Consider the following 22,392-nt stretch of genomic DNA (forward strand, 5'->3'; position numbering starts at 1 on the left):
GACCAGCACCACATACCTTGGTGATTGTCTTGGGGTCGTTGGTGCCCGTCTCCAGCACCTTCCACCTTCTGATAGACGTTGGGCGTGTTGAGCCAGCGCGTGCGCTCGCCGGCGCGCGGACCAAACAGCTTCCGCATGGGGCTGCCGACAGAAAGCGCCCGGGTCAGGTGACGCTCGTAGCGACGGCCGCAGTGCTCGTCCGCTTACAACGCTACCAAACACGGACGCTTCGGCGCGCCGTGATGACGCGCCGTAAACCGATCACCGCCTGACGCCGATATGCACGTGTCGTCCAGGCCAATGTGTGGAAAGCGCCTCCCCCAACACCACCCACCCAATCTCTAAGATGGTAACGGACCCAGATACCCCGCAAAGAAGCGCAGTGCCATGTGCGCGTCGCCTCCCAACCGATACCGGTGAGCACGGCTCCACAGGGCCGCCTCCGGCAGCGGCCCTGCATCGCACCTGTACTTGAAGATGTCGTCGCCGTCGGCGCTGTAGGAGGTGGCCGCCGGCGGGTACTCGACGTCGCTCTGGTGGCCGGCCGGCTCGGCGCGCATCGGGTGCCGGTAGATGTGGCCGGTGCGGTAGCCGGCGTTGTCCATGACGCGCATCAGCGCCTCCAGCTCGAGCTCGCCCAGCCGCCAGGCGTGCCGCGCCGGCGACCGCTCCTCGCCGTCGCCGTCGGTCGGGCCGGCCCGCGCCGGCACGCGGCGCGCCTCCTCGTACAGCGCCCGCCGCTGCGGCTCCTCCACCAGCGTCAGGTTGTCCACGCCGAGCGGCATCATCAGCACCTGCCGGCCGGCCCGGCAGCGGCGTCAGGCTCCGAACAGCAGGCGGCGGCGTCAGCTCGGCTCCGCGACCACGGCCGGTGCCGTCTGGTCCGGTCAGGTCGGCTCCGTCCTGACCGGCTGCGACTGTGTCGCGACGGTGTCGGGACAGGCTCCGGACGGCGCCAGCGTCACCAGGTGGGCTTTCGAGCGGCCAGGGCGGCGTACTCAGGCTCTCACCACGGCGTCACAATACGCAGGCACATTCACAGCATCGGTCACATACGCCACGGTGTCGGCATCCACCCGCGCTGTCAATGCACACCAGGAAGAATATTTCAGTTCATACAGTTGAGCCAGTTCCTGGTGATAAATTGCAGGTCGATCAATATCTCGTTTTGTAGCATCGCCCGAGCCGTTACACGTACCATCACAATCTCATCAAATGGAGTCCCACCACGCCAGCTACGGTACAGTATCCTTAACATAAACGCGCACACTGAAGGCGGCGCCACACGTCCAAAACAAAAACATAACAATCAACTGGCGGACGCGATGTTCTAAGCTCACAACTGCAGGTTGCGACCCACAGGCCAGCAGTCCTAAGTCGAGCACTGTCCATCGCCACCGCAACACGCGCCTCGCCACCGGCGCCGCCGCGCCGTCCACCCACCTGGTTCTTGCAGGCGGCCACCAGGCGCGACAGCAGGAAAAACGCTTCTTCGATCGTCTCGCCGCAGCAGAGCGCGCCGCGGTTCTGCAGCAGCAGCACCTTGTTGTGCACGCCGAGGTCGCGCGTCAGCCGCTGCAGCTCGGCGTCGTCGTCGTCCTCGCCATCGGCGCCGCCGCCGGCGCCCGGCCGGTGCACGCTCACCTCGCCCAGCGCGCACGCGTCCTCGGTGAGCGGCAACAGGCCGGCCCGCAGCGCCGACACCGTCACCACGGCCGGCTGCTGCACGTGCAGCACGCAGCGCAGGTCGGGCCGAGCCGCGTGCACGGCCGCGTGCTGCTCGTAGGCGGCCGCGTGCAGGCCCAGGCCCGTCGGGCCGCCGTGCACGATGTTACCCTGCATGTCGGCCTTCAGCAGCGTGGAGGCCGTCACCTCGCTGTACAGCAGGCCGTACGGGTTCACCAGGAAGTGTTCCAGGTCCTGGCTGAGCCGCACCTGCGGGCGGCGCGCGGCACGCGGTCAGGCCGCGAACAGAGCGGCGGGAACACGGGGCGGTTGGCACATGACGAACGGACGGGGCGCGACGCGGCTGCGAACGCCATCGGGCGGGTCACACGTTCGGCCGTGTCATGGTTACCGTCATCCGGCCAATAAATACACCCAGCCAAGGCTACGCCCGGGCAGATGCCAACGTGGTCGCGGACCTACAGAGAAGGTTCTCACCACCGGAGCTTATCCGACAGGCTGCAAGGCCGACAGCCTGCCTCTGACCTCGTTCCCGGGACACGACCCGTCACCCCTGGCGCCGGAGGAGCCGGCTGCGTACCCTGGGGACCCGACCCGCCACCCTTGACGCCGGAGGAGCCGACTGCGCACCCCGGGGACCCGACCCGTCACCTCTGACGCCGGAGGACCCGACCTCGCGACACGGGGACCCGACCCGTCACCCCTGACGCCGGAGGAGCCGACCACGCGACACGGGTACCCGACCCGTCACGCCCGCCCGGCTACTCACCGTGGCGTGGTTGCAGACGCCCTGCGCCCATCCGAACATGTCCATGACGCGCAGCAGCGACGCCAGCTTGCAGCGCAGCATCTTCTCCGGCTTGGAGAGCTGCGCGGCCTCTGCGCCGCGCAGGTCGGCGATCGGCTGCACGCACTGCACGCCTGCGGGCCGAGCACGCGCCGGCCGGGTCAGCGCTGCGGCGCCGGCCCGCCATACCGGCCGCCGGCGGGGTCACTGCGTTCAACGGATCGGGCGCCACGCGTTATTGGCGCCGAGCGCGTCGAAAAACAGTGCCATCAGTCTCTCGCCGGCGCCGCCGGAGCCCGGGCTCCGAGAGGCGCCGGGCTGTTGACAGCCGCCCGCTGACAGGTGTGTACACTGCGACTGCGGGGGGCGGCAGAGGGTGGGGCGGGGTGCATGGCATGGGCGCTGGGTGCCGGCTTGATCGCCCCGGCGCGGGCGGGCAGACGGCGGAAGAGCAGCCGCCGGCTGTGAGCGAGCCTCACCTCTGGCTGAGAAGGGGCCGGAACGGATCAGACCGATGCCGTCCAGCGAGCCGCCGGCGCAGCTGCCCTGCATCAGCCCGGTCTCCACCAGACGGTCCAGCTCCATCTGACGGACGGACAGACATGGTCAGCACGGGTGACACCAACAGACCGGTCTCCACCAGACGGTCTTGCTCCATCTGACGCACGGACAGACATGGTCAGCACGGGTGACACCAACAGACCGCTCTCCACCAGACGGTCTAGCTCCATCTGACGCACGGACAGACATGGTCAGCACGGGTGACACCAACAGACCGCTCTCCACCAGACGGTCTAGCTCCATCTGACGCACGGACAGACATGGTCAGCACGGGTGACACCAACAGACCGGTCTCCACCAGACGGTCCAGCTCCATCTGACGCACGGACAGACATGGTCAGCACGGGTGACACCAACAGACCGCTCTCCACCCCACGGTCCCGCCCCCTCCATGGAGAGACGGACGGGGTGAGAGCACACAGCATACAAACTGCCGTTAAAAAGTCCACGCCCACCTGGCCACCGACGGGCAAACCAAGCGTGGTACAGCCGGTCCTTCGCCTGACATCTATTCTGGTGACGAATGTTCCGACAGCCCAGGACGGTGGCACATGTGTATGGAAAAATCTGGCGAAGCAACACGCATGTCCAACTAAAACAAACTCGACAGTCTCATGCCGTGACAAACGCTCGGTCGCTGCCAGCGCACGCCTTGCGGAGGAGAAAACGGCCACATGTTGACGGGAATACCAACAAACTGTGGGTATTCACGAAGACTCCGAACCGCACGTGTGCATTATCCATCCCCAAACACATTAAGCGGCCTTTCCCAGACTACGCCTTCGGAACATACGCTAGGTCAGCTTAACACACGTGCAGGCGGTTGCCCACTTGTACCAGACCGTTCGCGATTAACACATCCAACTGGACGTGCAGGTGGTTGCCCACTTGTACCAGACCGTTCGTGAGTAAAACATCCAACCAAGTATCCACGTGCCCAGAGTGTCATTCAAACGTCACGAAGCACGTGCCCTACTTTACTCCTGCCACGCCGCGCTGCGCCGTTTGACCCGTCCCTGCCGACCTGCAGGTCCCCACCGGACGCCGCCGCCGCGCGCCTCTCCGACAGCTGACGCCGCGTCGGCCGGCCAGCGCCGCGCCCGAGCGCCGCCTCGCGGCCGGCGGCCGACTGGTCGTCAGGCGGCGGCACAACCGCGTGGCCCGTTACCGATACCCCGGCCGATCAGCCGATTAATCAGCCCGGCAAAACACCGGCCGCCGTTTGCGGATCATTAATGGGCGGGGCCGAGGGGAGGGGGAGGGGAAGGGGAGCATGGCGGACACCGTACCGGTCATCCACGGACCGGCCGGACCGCCGGCTTAGCCAGGGCAAACAGCGATAGCGCACCACCGATAGAGGCGGCGGCTGTGCGACACAGCGCGGTCCGGACCGGCCCGGAGCGTCCCTGCCGCCGTCGCCGCCGCTGCTGCCACGCCCACGGCAGCCGCCGCCACCGGCGGGCGACGCAAAAACGCCGCGGCGTGGCGCGCCGGCCGCCGACACGCCGGGGCGGCGCCGCTGACAGAGCGGCGCACGTGGCGGCCGCCGGCTGCCAGCGGCCGCGCCGGCGCTGGCACGCCCGGCGGCACGTGTCCGGGTCAGAACAACAGGCCGCCGCGCCGCTGCCAGCCGCGGGCGGCGCGGCGGCGCGGCGGCGCAGCTCGGCTCGGCTGGCGACGGCGACAGCGGCCGGCTGCGGGTCGACATCAGACCCAGGGCGGTCAGTCGCCGCCGACACCAGACCTCAGGCCAATCAGCCGTATCCTGTTTACCGCATGAGATGCACGGCCTCGACAGAGCTGGATATTCCAGTCCGCAAATGATCCAATTCATCGGGGAGCCGATGCTGCCACATGCCGCACTATCTGGCTTGGTGTGCCGGCGTCGGACGGCATAGGCCGCGCCAAATGAGTCTGTCCAACATGGGCCGTAACACAGACACGAACCGACCGCTTCGCGGCTGATGCTACTGGCCAAGAAAGCTTGACAACCACGGGACTTTGGGAGTGTTTGGGACATAGCCCATTTTCACTCGGATTTTTCCCCAGCTCCTGCGGTGACAGTGTACCCATCGGCAACGGGCCCTCCTGGGTCATTCCGCGGAGCCGCTGGGGACAGCATGCGGCAACCCCTCCACTCTCTCCCCTTTCCACCACCTAGTGCTCAGGTGAGCAGACGGTCAGCGCGCAGCCGACCAGCGCCGTACCTTGAATGTGGGCGACGTGAGGATGGCCTCGACGCGCTTCCTGCGCGCCATCTCGCGCATGTCGGCCTCCACGTCGGCGGGTCGCATGCGCTGGCGCTCCAGCTCCTCCTCGGTCAGGCCGTTGGTGCCGGCCGAGTCGCCGGCGCCGCCGTTGGTCGCCACGTCCTCCATACGGCTGTCGGCAGACGGGGGACGTCAGCGTCCCACGCGGCCGGGTCGGGGAGACGGCGACACACGGCGCGTGATGAGGCGACACAGGACCGACGCGGGATCCGCGGATCACACACCACGGGGGCGCACACCGGCACGGACCCAGACACGACGGCTGCGCAGCGGGGGCAACGGCCGACCGCACGGCGTCTGGCACGGCCGCAGCCACCGGTCGACAAATCGATCGGGTGGCACATACGCGCGCGCGGGTCGTTTTCCCGCCGCGTGGGTACCTTTTCGGGTTGGAGTGCCGGCTCGCGGTCCGGTTGCATGCGCTGCACACCAGAAGCGTGCTGTCATCGGCTGCCGTGCCGACCATTGGCAGCGCGCCAGACGGCACAGGCGCCCAGTTAACCCAGTTAGGGCTTATTTGGCGAATGCACGGGCTCGTGACGCTGCAGTCAGAGCAAGACTGCGCTCGGATGCGTGGACTCCTCGAAATCACATCGGCGCTCTCCCCACTACCCAGTCAGCCCAAATCGCAAACACACATCAGGGCAACGGCAACACGCTAGCTGAGATAACTCGAAGCGCACGCACCCGCAAAAAAGCACGCTTCGTCACCCTGACCCTCGGCCGACCCCACACCGCCCGCCCTCGTCTAGACGCCGGCCGCCGGGCGCAGGTGCCGCGCACCGGCTGCGACCGTTCCGACTAGGTGGCTACCCCGCTCCGGCGGCGGCGGCGGCCGTGGAGCGGAGGGGGAGGGGAGTGCCGATCGGACCGACAGGTGTCCCGCCCGTCGCCGGACCGAGGCGGGCGCCGCGCCACCGGAGCTGGCGGAGGTTGCCGGCCGCTCCGCCCCCGCGGCATCCCGCTCCGCCCCAGCGGCATCCCGCTCCGCCCCCGCGGCATCCCGCCCCGCCCCAGCGGCATCCTGCTCCGCCCCAGCGGCATCCCGCTCCGCCCCAGCGGCATCCCGCCCACATGAACGGATTCCGTGAACTGCCCAGCGGACCGTGTGACTCTCGTGTCAAAGACCTCCACCCACTGTTCATGCGGATGAAGTCCCAAAACAGTGGCTCTCTCAACACAATGAAGCGGATTTTTACCGGAAGGAGAGGTCCACGACACCGCTTCCACTCAGCACTGCTCCAATCCTCTTCAGTATGCGTCTTGACTATAAGAGTGGCAGGATTTCATGCGGGGTTCCGCCCATCTACTTACATGGAGTGTTCCACATTTGTATGGAGCTTCGAACTGAAATAACCATCTTAAAGAGCATTCGCTGAAGTTCACAGCCCAGCCCGTCTCTGACCTAAGCCCCTCTAGTTTCTGAGCTACACGCCCGCGAAGATAGGCAGACTATCTCAAGGTCACTCAGACATCCGTCACGCCATAATAACGTCACTTAAATCCTGCCAATATTTTGGCCATGCGCTAATCAAAGCCAAGAAAAATATAATTGTCGAGTTTTGCATATCTGGCGTTCGTGAGTACGATTTCCAGACACAACATTGGTTAATTGGCCCTCAATGTCGTGCAAGGTACGATGACGCAATTCAACAATGACGTATTGATTCAAAATTACCTAAGTTGTTACGCGCATTTGCGAGAAGCATTATGCACATAGATCGGGCAGAAGTAATCGCCGTATTGCTCGTAGATAAGCCAGGAGAATGGGGATACAGATGTTTCGATACTTCGGCAGCGTGCCTTTATCGAAACGAATGGCAGAAGCCAAGAAAAGGATATGTAATTTACTTCTTCTATTCGTTTTGATAAATGCCCGATGCCGCAACATCCACGCATCTATATCTCCGTACTCCTATTTTTTTCTCCGAGGAATAGGGCTATTACTAAGTCTTATCAATGACGTATTGAGGGGCATATTTAATCGATACGGAAATTGTGTTGCCTCAAGGAGTTTTTCCACCTAGAAGCGTTCGTGTACTAGTAAGTGAGCTTACTTCATCATATCTGATGCTTGCTTGAAATTCTTCAGATGTGTAACATAACCTTCAAGTGCCCCGGGTACAAAAGCCAAACCGTCAAAGACCAGCCAAATCGTCTGAGTCACCGTGGCAATACGCTTGACCCTCGCTTCCAGCCGACACCAGCTGAGCTAGTTGTATATGAGCACCACAAGCTTCTGGCGTCCACACCAACACCGGCTGCCAGCGGTGCCGGCTGTAGCCCCAGCCCCCGCCCCGCCAGCGGCGGCGGCGGCGGGAAGCGATCCAGCCGGCGCATCCCACCTGAGGCCGCAACAGCCGGCGGCACCGTGTTCATTTGTCCGGAACCCGTGTCGGCATGCCGGCGGTCAGTGCTCAGCCCGCTCGCGCCACACCCCGCTCCCGGACGGCGCAGTTCTGCCGCTGGGGCTCCCCCCGCCGGGGCTCCCGCCGGGGCTCCCACCGGGGCTCCCACCGGGGCTTCCACCGGGGCGCTGGCACCGCGGGACCACAAACTGCGACCAGTGACAGTGCCGTCGCTCCAGCGTGGAAGCGCCGGCCGCTGCCGCCGGACGTCACCCGCCACGGCAATGTCATCCAGTCTGCACCGCCGGCCGTGTTAGCACCATCTGCATCACTATGAACGACTAGCGTCATCTAACGAGGTCAAGGCAGATGTCCTTTGCATGTTGTGTCCTCATTCGTTCGAACTGTGCTGCGTCACGGCTGGTTGCTGTGCACAGTCGCCGAGAACACGGCTCAGCGTTGACCTCACGTCACAACAAGGCATGGCGTCCCCCACTGAGAATGTATCGAGACACCCGATCACGTGCCAGAGCTCCACGGGTCTCCGCATGACTGCAGCGGTCCCAAGGTCGCACAGTGTCAGACACAGACCGCACCACGAACTCCCCGCGCCATCCGACAGCGGCCGGCCGGTGCCCCCTCCCCCCCCCCCTGAACCGATCGGCGCAGCCAGGACGAGGGCGTGTCGCCGGTCAGCGCGCCCGTCCCCGGCGACAGTACGACCCCATCACAGCTGGAGCCACGCTGACACGTCGGCCTGGCGTGTGAGTCACGCCCATGGTCGGCCGGCCGGCCAGCGCCTCGGCCATTTTTAGCTGCCTCCACCGACGTGGACCCTCTTGCGCGTCGGCTACGTCGGCGGCGACACCGCCCGACGACACGTACGCCGCGACCAGCGGGTCGATGACCTCCGACAGAGCGGACCAATTACTGGGACAGTGTCCGCGGCACCGTCAAACTGGGCCACCGCGCGCCGGCCGCCGGGGGCCGCCGGCAGGGATTGGGAGGAGGCGGTGCCGGCTGGCGGCGTGAATGGCGGGAGGCGACAGCGCCGGCCCGACCTCGGCCCAGGCCGCCGCCGAGCTCACCGTCACACAGCGCAATCAGACCAGAACATGCATTCACCGGCCCCCGAAGGGCGACGCACGGCCGACCCCCGCGCGCCGAGGAGGCGGCTTCTACGGCGGAATGCTGAACATCCGGCGCGCTCCGGCCGGACGGCATTCTACGCAGGTTCTCGGGGCGCATGACGCCGGGGTGGTCAGCGGGACTTCCCGCCAGCGCGGAGCGGCCCGGCTCGAGACGGCGCGGTGGACTGTGCCGCGGCAGGCAGGCCTGTCTACAGCTGCACGTGTCTGAGCGCGGCCCGCCCAGGAGCAGCTGTGCCAGCGGTCAGCGGCGCACCTCCATCCGGAGCGCGCCGCTCGTCGGCTGTCACCGGCCGCCGGCCGTCCCGTGTCACGGTCGCCGGACCACCGCGGCGGCGTCAGCGTCGGAGCGGGGAGACCGGGCGGCGCCGGCCCGCACCGAAGAGGGGACCGCCGCGGCAACCGACGGCCGTCCCAGACCGGCGGCTGGTGCTGACATCCTCGGCACGGCCTCAACTCGTGGGCACAGTGAGCCAAGCAGCGGACAGCACACAAACAGCATGTGCAGGGATCGTGGCAGAAGACGGACGAATGCTATGGCTGGTGTAAGCCGTGTCGATGGTCGGTGCCCATCTGATGTCCGGTGCCTGTCTGAGTCTTTGTTCCAAAATATAGGCTCACGGATGCTATTATTTCCAGTTAGTCATAAGGTGAATGGACGCCTCCCATTATCTGGCGTGTACTTGTTTCTGTTCCCACGCCTCTTACGTCCATCGTTACAGACCTAACGAACGCCAAGCAAAAGTAATTTCAGAAGCCCAATACCATCACTTGTGTCTTTGTGTTCATTGTCGCCTACAAGCACCTTCGGCTCCATCGGCTGCCGTTTCTTCGCAGGGTTCGTTCTGAAGTGATTGTGTGCAAAAAGGAGCGAAAACTGGTCTAAATCACGTAGCCGTCTTAAAGCATATGTTACCGCGCGTGCGGTTCGATCAAGAGCTGTAACGACATATCGGCCGCCATGACGGGCCCAGATGGCAGCAGGGTTCGCCCGCAGCCTACCGCACATCGCTGATGACAAACACCACGGACACGGATGAAGCGACTGATGCCATGACCATGACGGAAGAGGCGCCGGCATGGTGGTGTTCGCATCGCAGGCAGTTCTGGCGCCGGCGCGAGCAGACCGACTCAGCGCGCCGACGAGCCGACCTGCCGGCGCCGGCGCCAGGCCGCCGCCGGCGTCACTCAGCCCAGCCCAGCCCAGCCCAGCTCAGCTGCGGCGGCGGCGGCGGCGGCGGCGGCGGCGGCCTACTTCCCGGCCGGAGCGCATCCACGCCTCCGCCCGCCGGACGGCAAATCGATGTCTGCGCTGCACCCTGGCTGGGACGGGGCCGGGGCCGGCGCCGGGCGGCAGCAAACACAGCCGGCCCTGAGTGGCCGGCCCGGCGGCTGTCGACAACGCGACAAAAGAAGACCGAGTGCAGCTTCTGTCCCCCGTCCTCCCAACCGCGGCCGCCGAGGCCACAGCGCCCGTCCAGGACCGTCCATCGCTCCCCCCCCCCCCCCCCCGCGCCGTCTCGGACGTCGCTCGCGGGGCACGTTATCGGCGCCGGCGAGACGGTGACCATGCAGCCCCCCGTGGCCACCGATACAAGCCGCTATCGGACCCACCCAACAATCAACAGACCGGCAAACAGCGGCCGCTACCGAGCCAGCGCAAACACGGACAGCAGCGCCGCGAGGCGCAGAAGGGGCGCCGCCAGCCGTCCGGACGACGGGACCTGACACAACCCAGCGGCCGCCGGCTGTCGCAACAGCTCGCCAGCCAAACAGGGCGACGATCGCGAACACCAAACAGGCAAACACGCACGCCCTGAGCGCCGGGTGGGAGCGCGCAGTCTCACGACTTCTTGCCGGCGCTCTCCAGTGACGCCGCGCGCCGCGGCGCGACGGCATGTGTTTACACCACCGAGAGGAGTCACGTGACAGCGACGGTCAGCGCCGTTCCAAGCCCGCCTGGCCCCGAGCTGACGCATCAGCGAGTGGGGCACCACCGTCCGGCCTCAGCCGGCCGTGCGGCCGCGCCGGCCCGCCTCAGCCCGACCGTCGGTCGGCCGCAAGAGTCGCGCTGGGGGTACGCGCCAGCGCGCGGCACTGGGAGCAGCGGCGAGTCCGGCGGCGGCCGACGCGGCCTTGACGCCACTTGGCGGCCCGACGGCCGGCGGGGTGCTGCCGCCGACCGCCGGCCGCCGCCCGGCCCGGCCATGCCGAGCGCCGGTCTGCTGCGTGCCGCTAATAGCAGCCGTGGCAACATGCTCTACCGACGTGATCGGCGGCGGCGCAGACGCGAAATGGGGGCCCGCCGGCGGCCGGCGCTGTTTTTGCCTTTCGGGCACGCTTTCGTCTGCCGACTGAACAAAACAGGGCTTCGAGGCCGCGTCGGCAGGTGTGAAAGGTGATCTCGCATGTGAACATGAGTGAGGACGCGGCAGCGGGGATAGAACGTAGTAGGCAGTAAAACAGTCGACAGGGGGAGGGGAGGAAAGTGATAAATAAACTACGCAAATTGGACTCCCGTCCGAACCCAACACACAAAAACGCCCGAATGAACTATGCGTCAACGCGCAGCAGCCCTAACCAGCCGGAGATCAGCCATCGCACTTTGGAAAGAGCCCATAAACTGATGCAGGAAATTACGAATGTGAAGAAGTGAAATAGCCCAGGTGACCTTAAAACTCAAGTCAATCATAATAGGAATGTGTTCCACGCTAGGAATCAATGGCAATGACGATGGCAATGCTTTCTGCCCCCCCCCCCCCCCCCCCTCGCCCCAGTAAATCTCTATGCAGGCCCTATCGTTTAAGTGCATGCGGCGGTGGCCATCCGCTTCAGAGCTCCGGGTCAATGAGCCGACCAGCCTGCTCCAAGAAACCGCGCTGCTGATGCGTGCAGTGAAGCCACAATTATCTTCTGCACATTCAACACGAATATCCAAGAGCGAGCGGACTGGTCTCAGTGAATCTCGGGATGGCAACATGTCGTGGCGCCTGCCACCATCGGAGTCTGGACGCTCCCCCGATATGACGACTGCAGGGCCGTCACCACATGTTCCGTACCAGCTATCACGCCAGCACGACACGGGTTCTGTGACAAGCATTCGGCGTGACTGCCGGCCTCAACCACCCGAATGCAAAACAACCACTTTGCATCGAACGAAAAAATCGACATCACCATACCGGACCTGTCCAAACCGGTCGGTGCCGCGCAGGGCCGGCGCAGCAGCAGCCCAGACCGGCCGCTGCACCGGAGCCGGAGCCGGAGCCGGTGCCGGGGGCCGGGCGGCCGGCGCGTGGGGCCGCCCCCGACACCCGGCCACCGCACCTTCCAGGTACGATCGATACATTTCAGCCGCGTCCGCCCGGCCGGCCGAGATCAATAATTCGTCGCCCGCTGGAGCCGTTCGGACGGGGGGCCGGGCGCGGCCAGGCGTGGTCCAGCTGGCACGCGCTCCGGGGACGCTGCCCGGGCGGGGCCGGCGACGCCGCAGCGCGCGCAGACCCGTCACGGCATCAGACAGGCGTCGCTGGTGCACGGCAGACCGAAAACCGACCTCGAGCAGTTGAAAAGACGTGATAGAGGACCGGCTTTGCGGGACGAAACACGAAAGGTGCAAAACAGGCTCAGAGCACACGACAAACGTGAGATGACGTGTCGGTGCAGCACAACTGATACACAGCAGAGCAGACGACGAGCGAGTGACGACCGTACCAGGACGCGGCATCACGACTCATCCAGCGAGAGCCGGCCAACACTTGCCGCAGCACACTCTTAACTACTTCAGTCAGCCTGCTGGCGGTGGCGGTGGCGGCGGCGGCGACGCGGCCGGCGTGCAGCGCGTCGCCACAATTGGGGGCATTGCACACGACAGCCGCCAGCGGGGCGTGGACCCAGGCCCGAAATAGCGCCGCACATCCAGCCGACGGCGGAGCAACGGCGGCGACGGCGGGCGGGGGCGCCGGTCGGGCGCGGCCGCCCGAGGCGCCCGGGCCGCCCCTGCGTGATCGATGGCGCAGCGCTGCGTGACCGGGCTGACCCAGCTCTCGAGTCCCGGCTCCGACCAGCCGATCACCGCCGGACCATACTGGCATGGAGCCGCCCGCCGAGCGGCCCGGTGGGGCGGGCTAATGAGCGGGTGATGAACGGCACACAGCCTGGCGGCGTGATGAGCGGGGTGATGAGCGGGCTGATGAGCGGGTGATGAACGGCACACAAGCCTGGCGGCGTGATGAGCGGGGTGATGAGCGGGGTGATGAGCAGGGTGATCAGCGGTTCACAGCCTGACGGGGTGATGGGCGGGATGATGAGCGGAGTGATGAGCGGCACACAGCCTGGCGGCGTGATGAGCGGGGTGATGAGCACGGTGATGAACGGCACACAGCCTGGCGGGGCGATGGCCGGAGTGATGAGCGGCACACAGCCTGGCGGGGTGATGAGCGGGATGATAAGCGGAGTGATGAGCGGCACACAGCCTGGCGGGGTGATGAGCGGGATGCTGAGCGGAGTGATGAGCGGCACACAGTCTGGCGGAGTACTGAGCAGCAGGCAAGCTGCTCGGTCGGCCGGCACGCACACCATAGTGAGGACAACCCACGGCACTCGAGGCGGCGGTGGCCAGTCGCTCTTTGTCAAAGCCGCGGAGGCTCATCCACCCTCATTTCATCAAAAACCGCTTCATTCCGCATCTCCGCAACACCGCGTTTATCCGAGGCAGCCTGCATAGGGAGCCGCGCGGCGTAAGCCCTGAACAGCGATCCCTGCGCGCGGTGGTCTTGGGAACGAAGTAATCCCAGACCCATGCAGTCTTTCCTCACCATTCTCTTCTCTCCAGCCCACGGCCTTGAATGGTTATGGCTGGCCCAAAGGGCTCTAATCCAAAGGAATAAAAAACCGACAATTCAGCCCGCGGTTGGTTCGATGGCTTGCGAATGACGGGACCTCTGATAGACCGCACGACCAACAGCCGCAAACAGGCGCTATCTTATCGCACGATAGGAGTGCTATCACATCAAGTGAAGGCTTGGGCCGAAACTTCAAGCAGACGCGGCCACCACTGGCAGGAAGCATTTCAGGACTGGCAAAATCTGCACGCTGCTGTCATATTTAACATTCATTTCATGGAGAAGAATGGATAGAACAAGCATCTCCTAAGAAATCGACACATGGTTTAACGGTCCAAATAAAGCTAAATGAAGACCATGTCACACGTACGTGGTCCACGCATTTACGCTTTAACCCAACGACTAACCCTGGATGCATTCACGACGAGTCTTCTGTAACGCAAGACCAGCTCCTCCAAGCTCTAGAAACAAAGTCACAATAAAACGGCGGCTCGGTTGACGTGCCACCTCCGGCGGTCAGCATGCCCACTCTGGCGGGCCTCTCAAACGCCCGCGGGCGACACGCCCCGGCAGGACGCCGTTTGAGAGCCGCTGCTCCGACGGCGATCGATGGGGGCCACGCGCCGAGGCGGCCCGGCCACAAAGGCTTGGTTCGCTGCGCGCGCACCACGCCGCCGCCTCCGCCGCCGTCGGGGAGTGGTCGGACCTGTTGCCAAGAGTGGGCGCCAAGCGCACCATGCCCGGCGTGCGGCTGATGCAGCGGCCCGAGCGGTGCCCGGCGGCCGCGGTCGTCGGGCACCGCTCGGGCTGCAGAGCGGAGCGGCGGCCCAGGCGGCCCCACGCCCGCAGCGGTCCGCCCGCCGCAGCGGGTGCTCACGCGCCGAACCGAGGCGACGGCGCCGCCGCCGCCGCCGCCCGCCTCAGCTTCAGCTTCGCCACCAGGGCGTGGCCGCGACACCGACACCGTCGCCATCGTCGGGCGCCGCGCGGCCACACAATTAGCGTCCCAACGCGGCCCCAGCGAGCATTGATCTGCCGGCACCGACACACAAAAAAACGAGCGGTCGGTGGCCGCCATCCGTCTACGCCGGCAAAAAACGGCGACCCCGGCCATCTCCGGCCAGCGCTCCGGACCAACCTCCGGGTGGCCGTCGATCTCGCAAAAAACTTGCAGCGACGGACGACGCCCAGAGGCGGCCGGCGGTGCGCCTGGCAACGTCGGCCGTTCGCACCGCGGGAGGAGCGCGTGCCGGCGGTGACGACGGGCAGCCCAGCGCCCTCGAGGTCGGGCACCGCGCAGGTGGACAGAAGACAACGGAACGGGCCGCCGAAAAACAGCCCGATACGGCCGACGGCCGCCTGAGGCGTCTGGCAAAAACGGCGACAGCGCGCCGCCAGTGCAGAGACCTGTTTTTAGCGGGCAGGTGCCGGCATCGTACATCTGATGCGACAAAACGCCGGCATTTGACGGACAGGGACAGGTTGGAATCGGCCGTCCTTCCGCTAATGACGGGCGAGCTCCCACAAATCAGCGTTAATAGCGGAGTGGCAGGGCGGCCGGCCGCCAGCGGACGGGAGGCCACCCCCACGCCCCTCCGACAACTGGGCGGCATCTGCTGCGTCACGGGCCCGGCTATGGGCCGACGCCGGGCGCTGACACGGCACTTGGACGAAGCCCATCGGGCGTCACCGCTCCCGGCCGCCGAGCCCGGGCCCACACAATGCCGAGCTCAGAGGCGCGGCGCCGCGTACGGTTACGCGCCGGGCTGCGGCGGCTCGCTGGTCGGAGCGCGCCGGCGCCTCCCGCGCTGCGCCATGACGCCACGGGGCGGTACAGCCGGCCGGCCCGCCAGCCTCGCCGGGCGGCCGCGCGGCGGCGCTGCCGACCGCCGGTCACGATCAAGGGCAGACGCCGTCTCGAGTCCCTGACCGTATCCCGCCAGCCGGGGCTGACGGCCATAGCTGGGCCAGCCGCCGACCCGTCAAGCATGCCGAGCCGGTCACCTGAAGCTGTTCATGCATGCACATTGGGCCATTACTCAACAGCTCTCAGCCAGCGCTGCAGCGCCGCTGGTGGACGTTCTCGAGCAGTTTGCAGCCGCGTTCCGACGGCCATGCCAAAGGACAAATCGTCGGTCCCATTCCTCAGCGTAACGAGCTCGACCGCAGCCCCTGCTGCATTGCCAGTCACCAAGCCACATTCGTGACTTGAACGATAATGAGACATCCAGTCGACAACCTTCGAGATGGCCCGGACACGAACGGATTAAGAGCACTTCGCAGAAAGTGGCTGGTATTATGGAGCTGATAAGGGGAGCTTGACCGGTGATGTAAACGGCAAGTTTCGCCGAGATCCGCGTTACCATCGCGCCTTACGCCACTTGACCTTTGTGAAGCCCGTCGCCAGCAGACCGTGGCCGCAGGCGCCGTGGTCGCTGTCCATCCGCCGGGAGCGCGCACGGGCGGTGATACATCCCGACCGACACGCGGCGCGGGCGCTGAGGCCAGCCAGGGCGACGGCGTCGCACAGAGGGCTGAACGCGGCGGGGCGCGGCACCGGTGCGGCGGGCGCTGCGAGTGCAGATGTGGGCCAGGCGCGGCGAACCCTGTCGGTGGCACGGCTCCGTGGGCAGCGTGAGGCGCCTTCTCGTCGTCCTCGCACGCGCCTCTGTTGCTGACCGCTGCCAGTGCTTGCGCCTGTGGCCGTCACAGAGTCCAGCTCCGGTCAGAAGCAAGCCCGTGTGTCTGCCGGCCTTGAGCAGCGGACTGGGGTCGCGCTGGCCGTCAGCTGCAGTGACAGAGAGCGTCAGCACTCTGTGTCACTGACGGTGTGCTGACATGAGTGGCGCGGCGGCCAGCGGAGCACGCGCCCAGCCCGCCAGTGGCAGGCCGGCGGACAGTCTCCACGCCGCCGGCCGCCTCTCCAGTCGACAGCAGCCGTCGCGCCGCCACCCCGCGGGTCGACAGCCGGGCGTCCGCCGGCGGCGCGGCGTTCCACGCGGCCGGCGCGGCGAGCCAGCGTCGTCCGTTCTGCCGGACTGGTCGCGGTTTGTCTGGCGCCAGCCTCCCACACGGCCGGCCGGTCGGCCGGTCGGTTGGCGGGGCGGCGCCGGGTCCCAGAGCCGAGCGCCGCCGCCTCCGGCCGACCTGCCTCACGACGCACAGACGGCCGGATTCCCACCACTCGAGCCAGCTGCCGTCCGACGGACGGCGGGGGCGCCACCCACAGGCCACCGGCCGGCGTCACACACATGTCACCGGCAGGATCTGACGGCCCTCTCAATGGTGGGGCGGGAGGCGCTGGCAGGGCCTGCCTTTTCTCACGCGGGAGGGCTGGTCGACACGACGGGAACACGACGTCCCGCATCACGCCGTCGATAGTTCACCACACGCCCGGCCAGCACGCCGCCGCTGAGGGACCTCCGCTGCGGGGCCGCTGGGCGCGCGGCTGCTCACCTGGTGTGTTCGCTGCCGCCGGGGCGTCAGTCACCTCCCAAGCGAGCCGTTGCCGCCCGGACACTCTGCAACGGAGCGCACCGCTCAGGTCAGCAGGGCCGGCCAGTGCCGCCCGCCGCGGGATCGCGCCTCACCGCCGCACGGCTCAGCGTCAGCGGCCGCAGCGAGATCGCACGCACCCGGACGGAACGCGATGAGTTGACGCAGATGAGTGCGAGTTCTGCCCGTGCCACACGGCCGTGTGAGCTCAACTGTTGCCGGCCAGCCACGTCATGCAAACTGTAACTAGACGCTTTGTCATCAGAGAAGACAATCGCTGACATCAGCGAAACATGCTAGCGAATAGAACTCCTTCCCCAAGAGCGGGTACCTGGCGGTGCAAGTGGCCGCTACGCATCATTCGATCGGTCGGCCAGAGCTGCCAGCTGAATCTGGCCGCCGGTGTCGGCCGCCTCCCAACTGGAGCGACGAAGCGACCGACATCAGCTGGCGCTTCCGGCGGCCCCCGCCAGCCGGCCCGTCGGCGGCCACCCAACCAGCCGGCGGTACCTGGCCTGCCAGCCGGCCGCGCCGCGTCGCACCGGCCGGCCGCTGACATCATCGTGCGGCTCACGTTTTCGTGCGGCCGGCCTGCCGGCTCGGGTACGGATCGCGGCGCGGCCGGCGCCGGTCCAGGTCCGGCAGCGACGGCTGCGGCGCCAGACGGGCGTCACCCCGGCCCGACGGCTGGCCGCCGGCGTGGGCCGCACGAGGCCTGACGTCGCGCTCTGCCGCAGCTCTGGTGCGGCACCGGACCAGACCGGAACACCTCAGAACTCCCCAGCTGGCCTCAGTATCCCACGCCAGGAAAGCGAATTTGCGGTGACATCGGCCTCAGCAGCAAGGAAAGAGAAGTTGCCGTGGCATGCAAGAGGCCGGTGACACCGTTACACGGGCTTTTTGCGGGATCGTGCTGGCTCCAACTGAAAAAGTGGCGAGCAAAAGTGGTACGCGACACGAAGGTGAGAATAACATCACGGAGTCGTCTGCGGCACAGTCGCCAACCCTGTGTCGCAGCTGTTCGCATTCACGCCACGTGGTTCGCTTTGATAGGGGGGGGGGGGGGGGTCACGCAACCTCTCTTGAAATGGGCGCGGTCGTTAGAATTTACATTTAAACGGGAACCAACGTGGCGTTTCATGGCACGCCCCGTGCTACGACATTGCGGTGCCATCGATGGGTGTTCTAACGCGCCGTCCACAGCTGGTCTGCAGAACAAAGGCGGCTCTGGCATTCGCCATCCCCAGCTTATCGTCCGGACCACGCCACCAACACCTCCCCGCAAACGCACCGCTCCGCTCCGTCAATTACGACAAGTGAGCCACACTTCATCTGACCTGGGAGGCGGCAGACGAGCCGCAAAGACAAGCAGGCCGGCACGCGCGGCGGTGCGGCTCTGTTTGTGCAGCCGCCCACCGCCGGCGGTACGGCTTCGGACGGAGTCATCAGGGAGCATGCCCGACGCCGCCGCCCCACCGGTGAGGCTGCCCGCAGTCGCGCGCAGAACGGCCCTCTGGCCATCGGTCGGGTCGTAAAAATAGACAGCTGACTCAGCGCGCGGCGGTACATGGCCGCCTCTAACCAAGCAGCGGCGGCCGCTTTCGCGCGCGGCACAGCTGTCTCAGCCGGCGCTGTGACGTCACAGTCCCTGTCGCCGTACGGCGGCGTTCCTGCCGTGGGGCAAAGTGGCGGAGGAAGGGGGGGGGGGGGGGGGCAGACGAACGACAGGCTGTTCCGGAAAACGTTTATGCCCAGGATCACATCCAGCGAAGTAGAAGGGTGCTTGTGGCGCGTCTGTCAGTAGGATCGCACCACGACCGGCGTGCAGTTGGCTTTGCATCTTGCCGACTAGGAGACGCCTCTCGCCGTCCGCTTTGACAGGTGCCAACCAACTGCACCCAAAACACCACCAGATCGTCGCTTGAAAGCACCGACTCCGCGCAAGCAGCCTTTAGCAGCTCGCCGCTCCCCAAACCCCGCCCACAAGTGCTCTGCACACCCGCCGAGCCCATGTGGGCGCTGCTCGGGCCGCACCCCTCCCCGTCAGCTGTCGCGCGGACCGGTGGGCGGCCGAGGCCCCATCGTGACGGCCGGCGCGCGGCGCCGCACACGCTCAGCACAGGTTGGAACGGGCCAGATCCGCCGGAGGCGAAAGTCGCCGGCGATGGTCCACACCGGCGCGGCGCGGTGCGGTGCGGCAGGCGCCAGCGCCCTCGCCAGCGTGGCCCCAGCCAATATAAATAAATAGCGCCGCCTCCGCGGCCGCCGGCGGCGAGCCCGGCCGACCGACCGGCCGACCCGCGGAGCCAGCCAGCCGGTCCGCGGCGCCGCTCCGTCCGCCGGCCCGCAAGTCAGCCTGATATCGCGGCTCACCCGCTCCAACCATACACTAAGGCTCACCCACTCACCAGCTTCGCTCTAAGCGCGGCGTCGGCTGGAGCCGGCCTCTGACGCCAGCTGTGGGATATACGGACGGCCCCGCGGCGCCACAGACCCGTCAGCTCAGGGGAAGCAAACCCGCCTCCCTAACGGCCATGACCCTGAGCACGCGGCCGCCGCGAGAGTCCGCCTTCTCCGTGGGCGGGGGCGGCACACCTACCGGCGTCTCCTGGTCAGCAGCGGTGCGTCATCGGGACATCCCGCGCGCCCACAGACCGGCACCGGACCGTTGGGCTCGTCGCCCGCTCCCCACGAGTCGGCAGCGCGGCGCTCACTGGCGCGCCGGCGCCGGTCCGACGCCCGGCCGCGGCGCGCGCGCCGCCCATCCCCGCTATCGCAACCCGCGCCGCGCCGCCGCGCCCGGCCGGCGGCGAAGGGCGGGCACCGAGAGCTAGCCACCACGGTAAAACGGGCCCACCGCGGAGATCGGGACTTCAATCGCAGCGTTCCAACCCCGCAGCGGGGGCGCTGCCTTTTGATCACGCGAATCAGTGCCAGGTCGGTGACCAATGACAAGCTTGATTCCGTCTGTCCGGCGCACTGGATAATAGCTAGTGGCAAGTTTCTGCCTGTGTCCACCAAATATTAGCTTTCCGGCACAAAAATCACGAACGCCGTGACCCGTTTAATGGACATATACTGGCGCAACCATTATGCCTGCACCGATGGTGAAAGAACGATGAGGGGTTGAATTTTTAAAACAGTTGTTGCATGTAGTTGAGAACACAGAAGGAGAAAAGCACACCCCTTTCTGAACCACCCACTTGTTAATCAGCCACCTAAACGATTTTAAAGCTGGCAGGCAGTTCCTCCACACCCTCAGCTTAGCAGTCAGTAGTAAAGGAACACTACTGAATAGCAGGCACAGCAAAGTGGGAACATGGACCACTAATTCATTGTCTGTCCACATTTCATACAACTTTCCCATTGCATGCCAAAGGCCTGTATGTAGGGATGATGTCTTCTTGAAATCATGTTGCATGGGCCTCTCAAAATGCAGCAGCCAGAGGTGTCAGACAAGAGCTGCCAAATATGGCAGCAAAAAAAAAATCCCAGGCTGTACTATAAAATATCTTGAATCAATCTAGGATCTCCATCTATACCAATTATATTTATGGTGTCTATTCATTCCTAGTTAGTCAAGCTGTAAGTTAAAATCCCCAGGACTATCTTCAACAATGGCAGGGTGAAAATGCATGGGTGCCTGCATCTTTTAGACACTGACTGGAGCCCCTATGCTCCACATCAAATACAGCACCAATAACTGTCAGTTAAAGACATAAGCATGCCTACACATGGGGAAACAGATAATGGAAACAGAAAACAATGCAAGTCTCTAAACTGAAAGAAAGCAGCTTTAATGGGGAATGGCTCAAACTCACCTGAGTTTTGAGCCCTTTGTCTGTTTGTTGGCCATCCAAAAATGCTTTGATTGAGTTGGTCATGACTGTCTTGCTAACAACAAGTCATAAAAGCTGTGTGCCTTTGAGCTTAAAATGACACCATGCATACACAGTGCCTGGTGAAGAGGGCAGAATGAGAAACAGCTCAGAAAAAGAAATAGCTCTAAATAAGAATCGCTGGCTTGTGTACCAAGATAGTCAGACCGTAGTGCGCTGGTGTTTGCACTATGATCCAGACTCTGCAACCTGCAAGTGACCTTATAGACAGCAGACCAGTAAATGGAATACCACCCTGAACCCAGGAATACAGTCCATTGCCTCTAATACTGCTACAGCATGTTTCACTTCATATAGCATGAAATTACTACCAGTTATGATGCACACAAAAATTGTGATTCAACAAAAACACAATGGGAGGGGGAGGATAGTATCAAGAAGTACAGCATGACAGGATCAAAAGGCTTGTGGTGCAATGGAACCATATATAATCATGTATATATATATATATATATATATATATATATATATATATATATATATATATATATATATATATATACATAAGGTGTTGCTTGACAAGTGCATGAACAAGTGTTAAGTGCATGAACATAATAATAACCAGACAACAACAAATACAGAAAACATCTAAGCAGATATTAGGCACAAGAAGTGGAGAGATACATGACAGCAATGAGGCCAGAATTGACATGATATCCCTTAAACAGGTGGCATTGTGCTGAGACTTACTGTTAAGGTAGTCACAGAGAATGTTCTCCCTTTTCCAGACCAAATGCACAACAGCCAGCTGGCAGTAGCAAGAATTGGGCTAGCAGACAGGTCTCATCATGGCCTTGCATGGCACAAAAGAAGGTTGCTTCATATGCTGTCTCATAAAGAACAGTAGAGTCTTAATCAACTGCAGAACCAGACACATTACCTGCAGGAATGGTACAATGTTCAAGGCATGGGAACAAGCTCTGCTCAGCCCACAACCATTCAGAATCACAAATGCCCACCACCCAGAAATACATGAATGAGACTGGAGAATGGAGAATAGCAGAGAGTGAGGAAGGATGAGGGGAAAATATAAATTGTAACAAGTCTAAATAATTGCTGAATTGTAATGCACCAAGCACAAAACCTATCATAGCCCAGCATCCCACCTTGATGACACAGTACAAACGGTACTTAAAAAGAACACACCTTCAGCCAATTTTGCAGATGTGTTACAACTCACAGACATTTTATAAATTATCACCTCCTCCATTTGGAGCAAGTTTCTTCATCTAAAATCAAAGTGGCACATGTCTAGCTAGTCACAACCAGATGTTATGATTGACAAGAGTTACTCACAGAAATTCTAGGAGTTATCATTAAGCTGTAAGCTATAAGTCTGCTAAAAAATTATTAGGTG

The 22,392-nt window shown here is 63.8% G+C and overlaps 1 protein-coding gene and 1 pseudogene across 1 annotated transcript; both read right to left on the reverse strand.

Moving 5' to 3' along the window:
- Nucleotides 1-19,837, reverse strand: part of LOC119111811 (protein hu-li tai shao-like) — a 28,155-nt pseudogene extending 8,318 nt beyond the window's left edge.
- Nucleotides 12,869-13,378, reverse strand: LOC119111637 (proline-rich extensin-like protein EPR1). Its single transcript, XM_037235444.1, has one exon. The coding sequence runs from the start codon at nucleotides 13,376-13,378 to the stop codon at nucleotides 12,869-12,871; it is 510 nt and encodes a 169-aa protein (XP_037091339.1).
- Nucleotides 19,838-22,392: the final 2,555 nt, after the last annotated feature.

The sequence above is a fragment of the Pollicipes pollicipes genome, unplaced genomic scaffold, assembly GCF_011947565.3.
Source record: "Pollicipes pollicipes isolate AB1234 unplaced genomic scaffold, Ppol_2.1 Scaffold_7261;HRSCAF=8764_pilon_pilon_pilon, whole genome shotgun sequence".
Taxonomy (NCBI): Eukaryota; Metazoa; Arthropoda; class Thecostraca; order Pollicipedomorpha; family Pollicipedidae; genus Pollicipes; species Pollicipes pollicipes.

Coding starts and splice junctions, on each gene's coding strand:
- LOC119111637 (XM_037235444.1), bottom strand. CDS start 13,378: ATGGTGTGCGTGCCGGCCGACCGAGCAGCTTGCCTGCTGCTCAGTACT.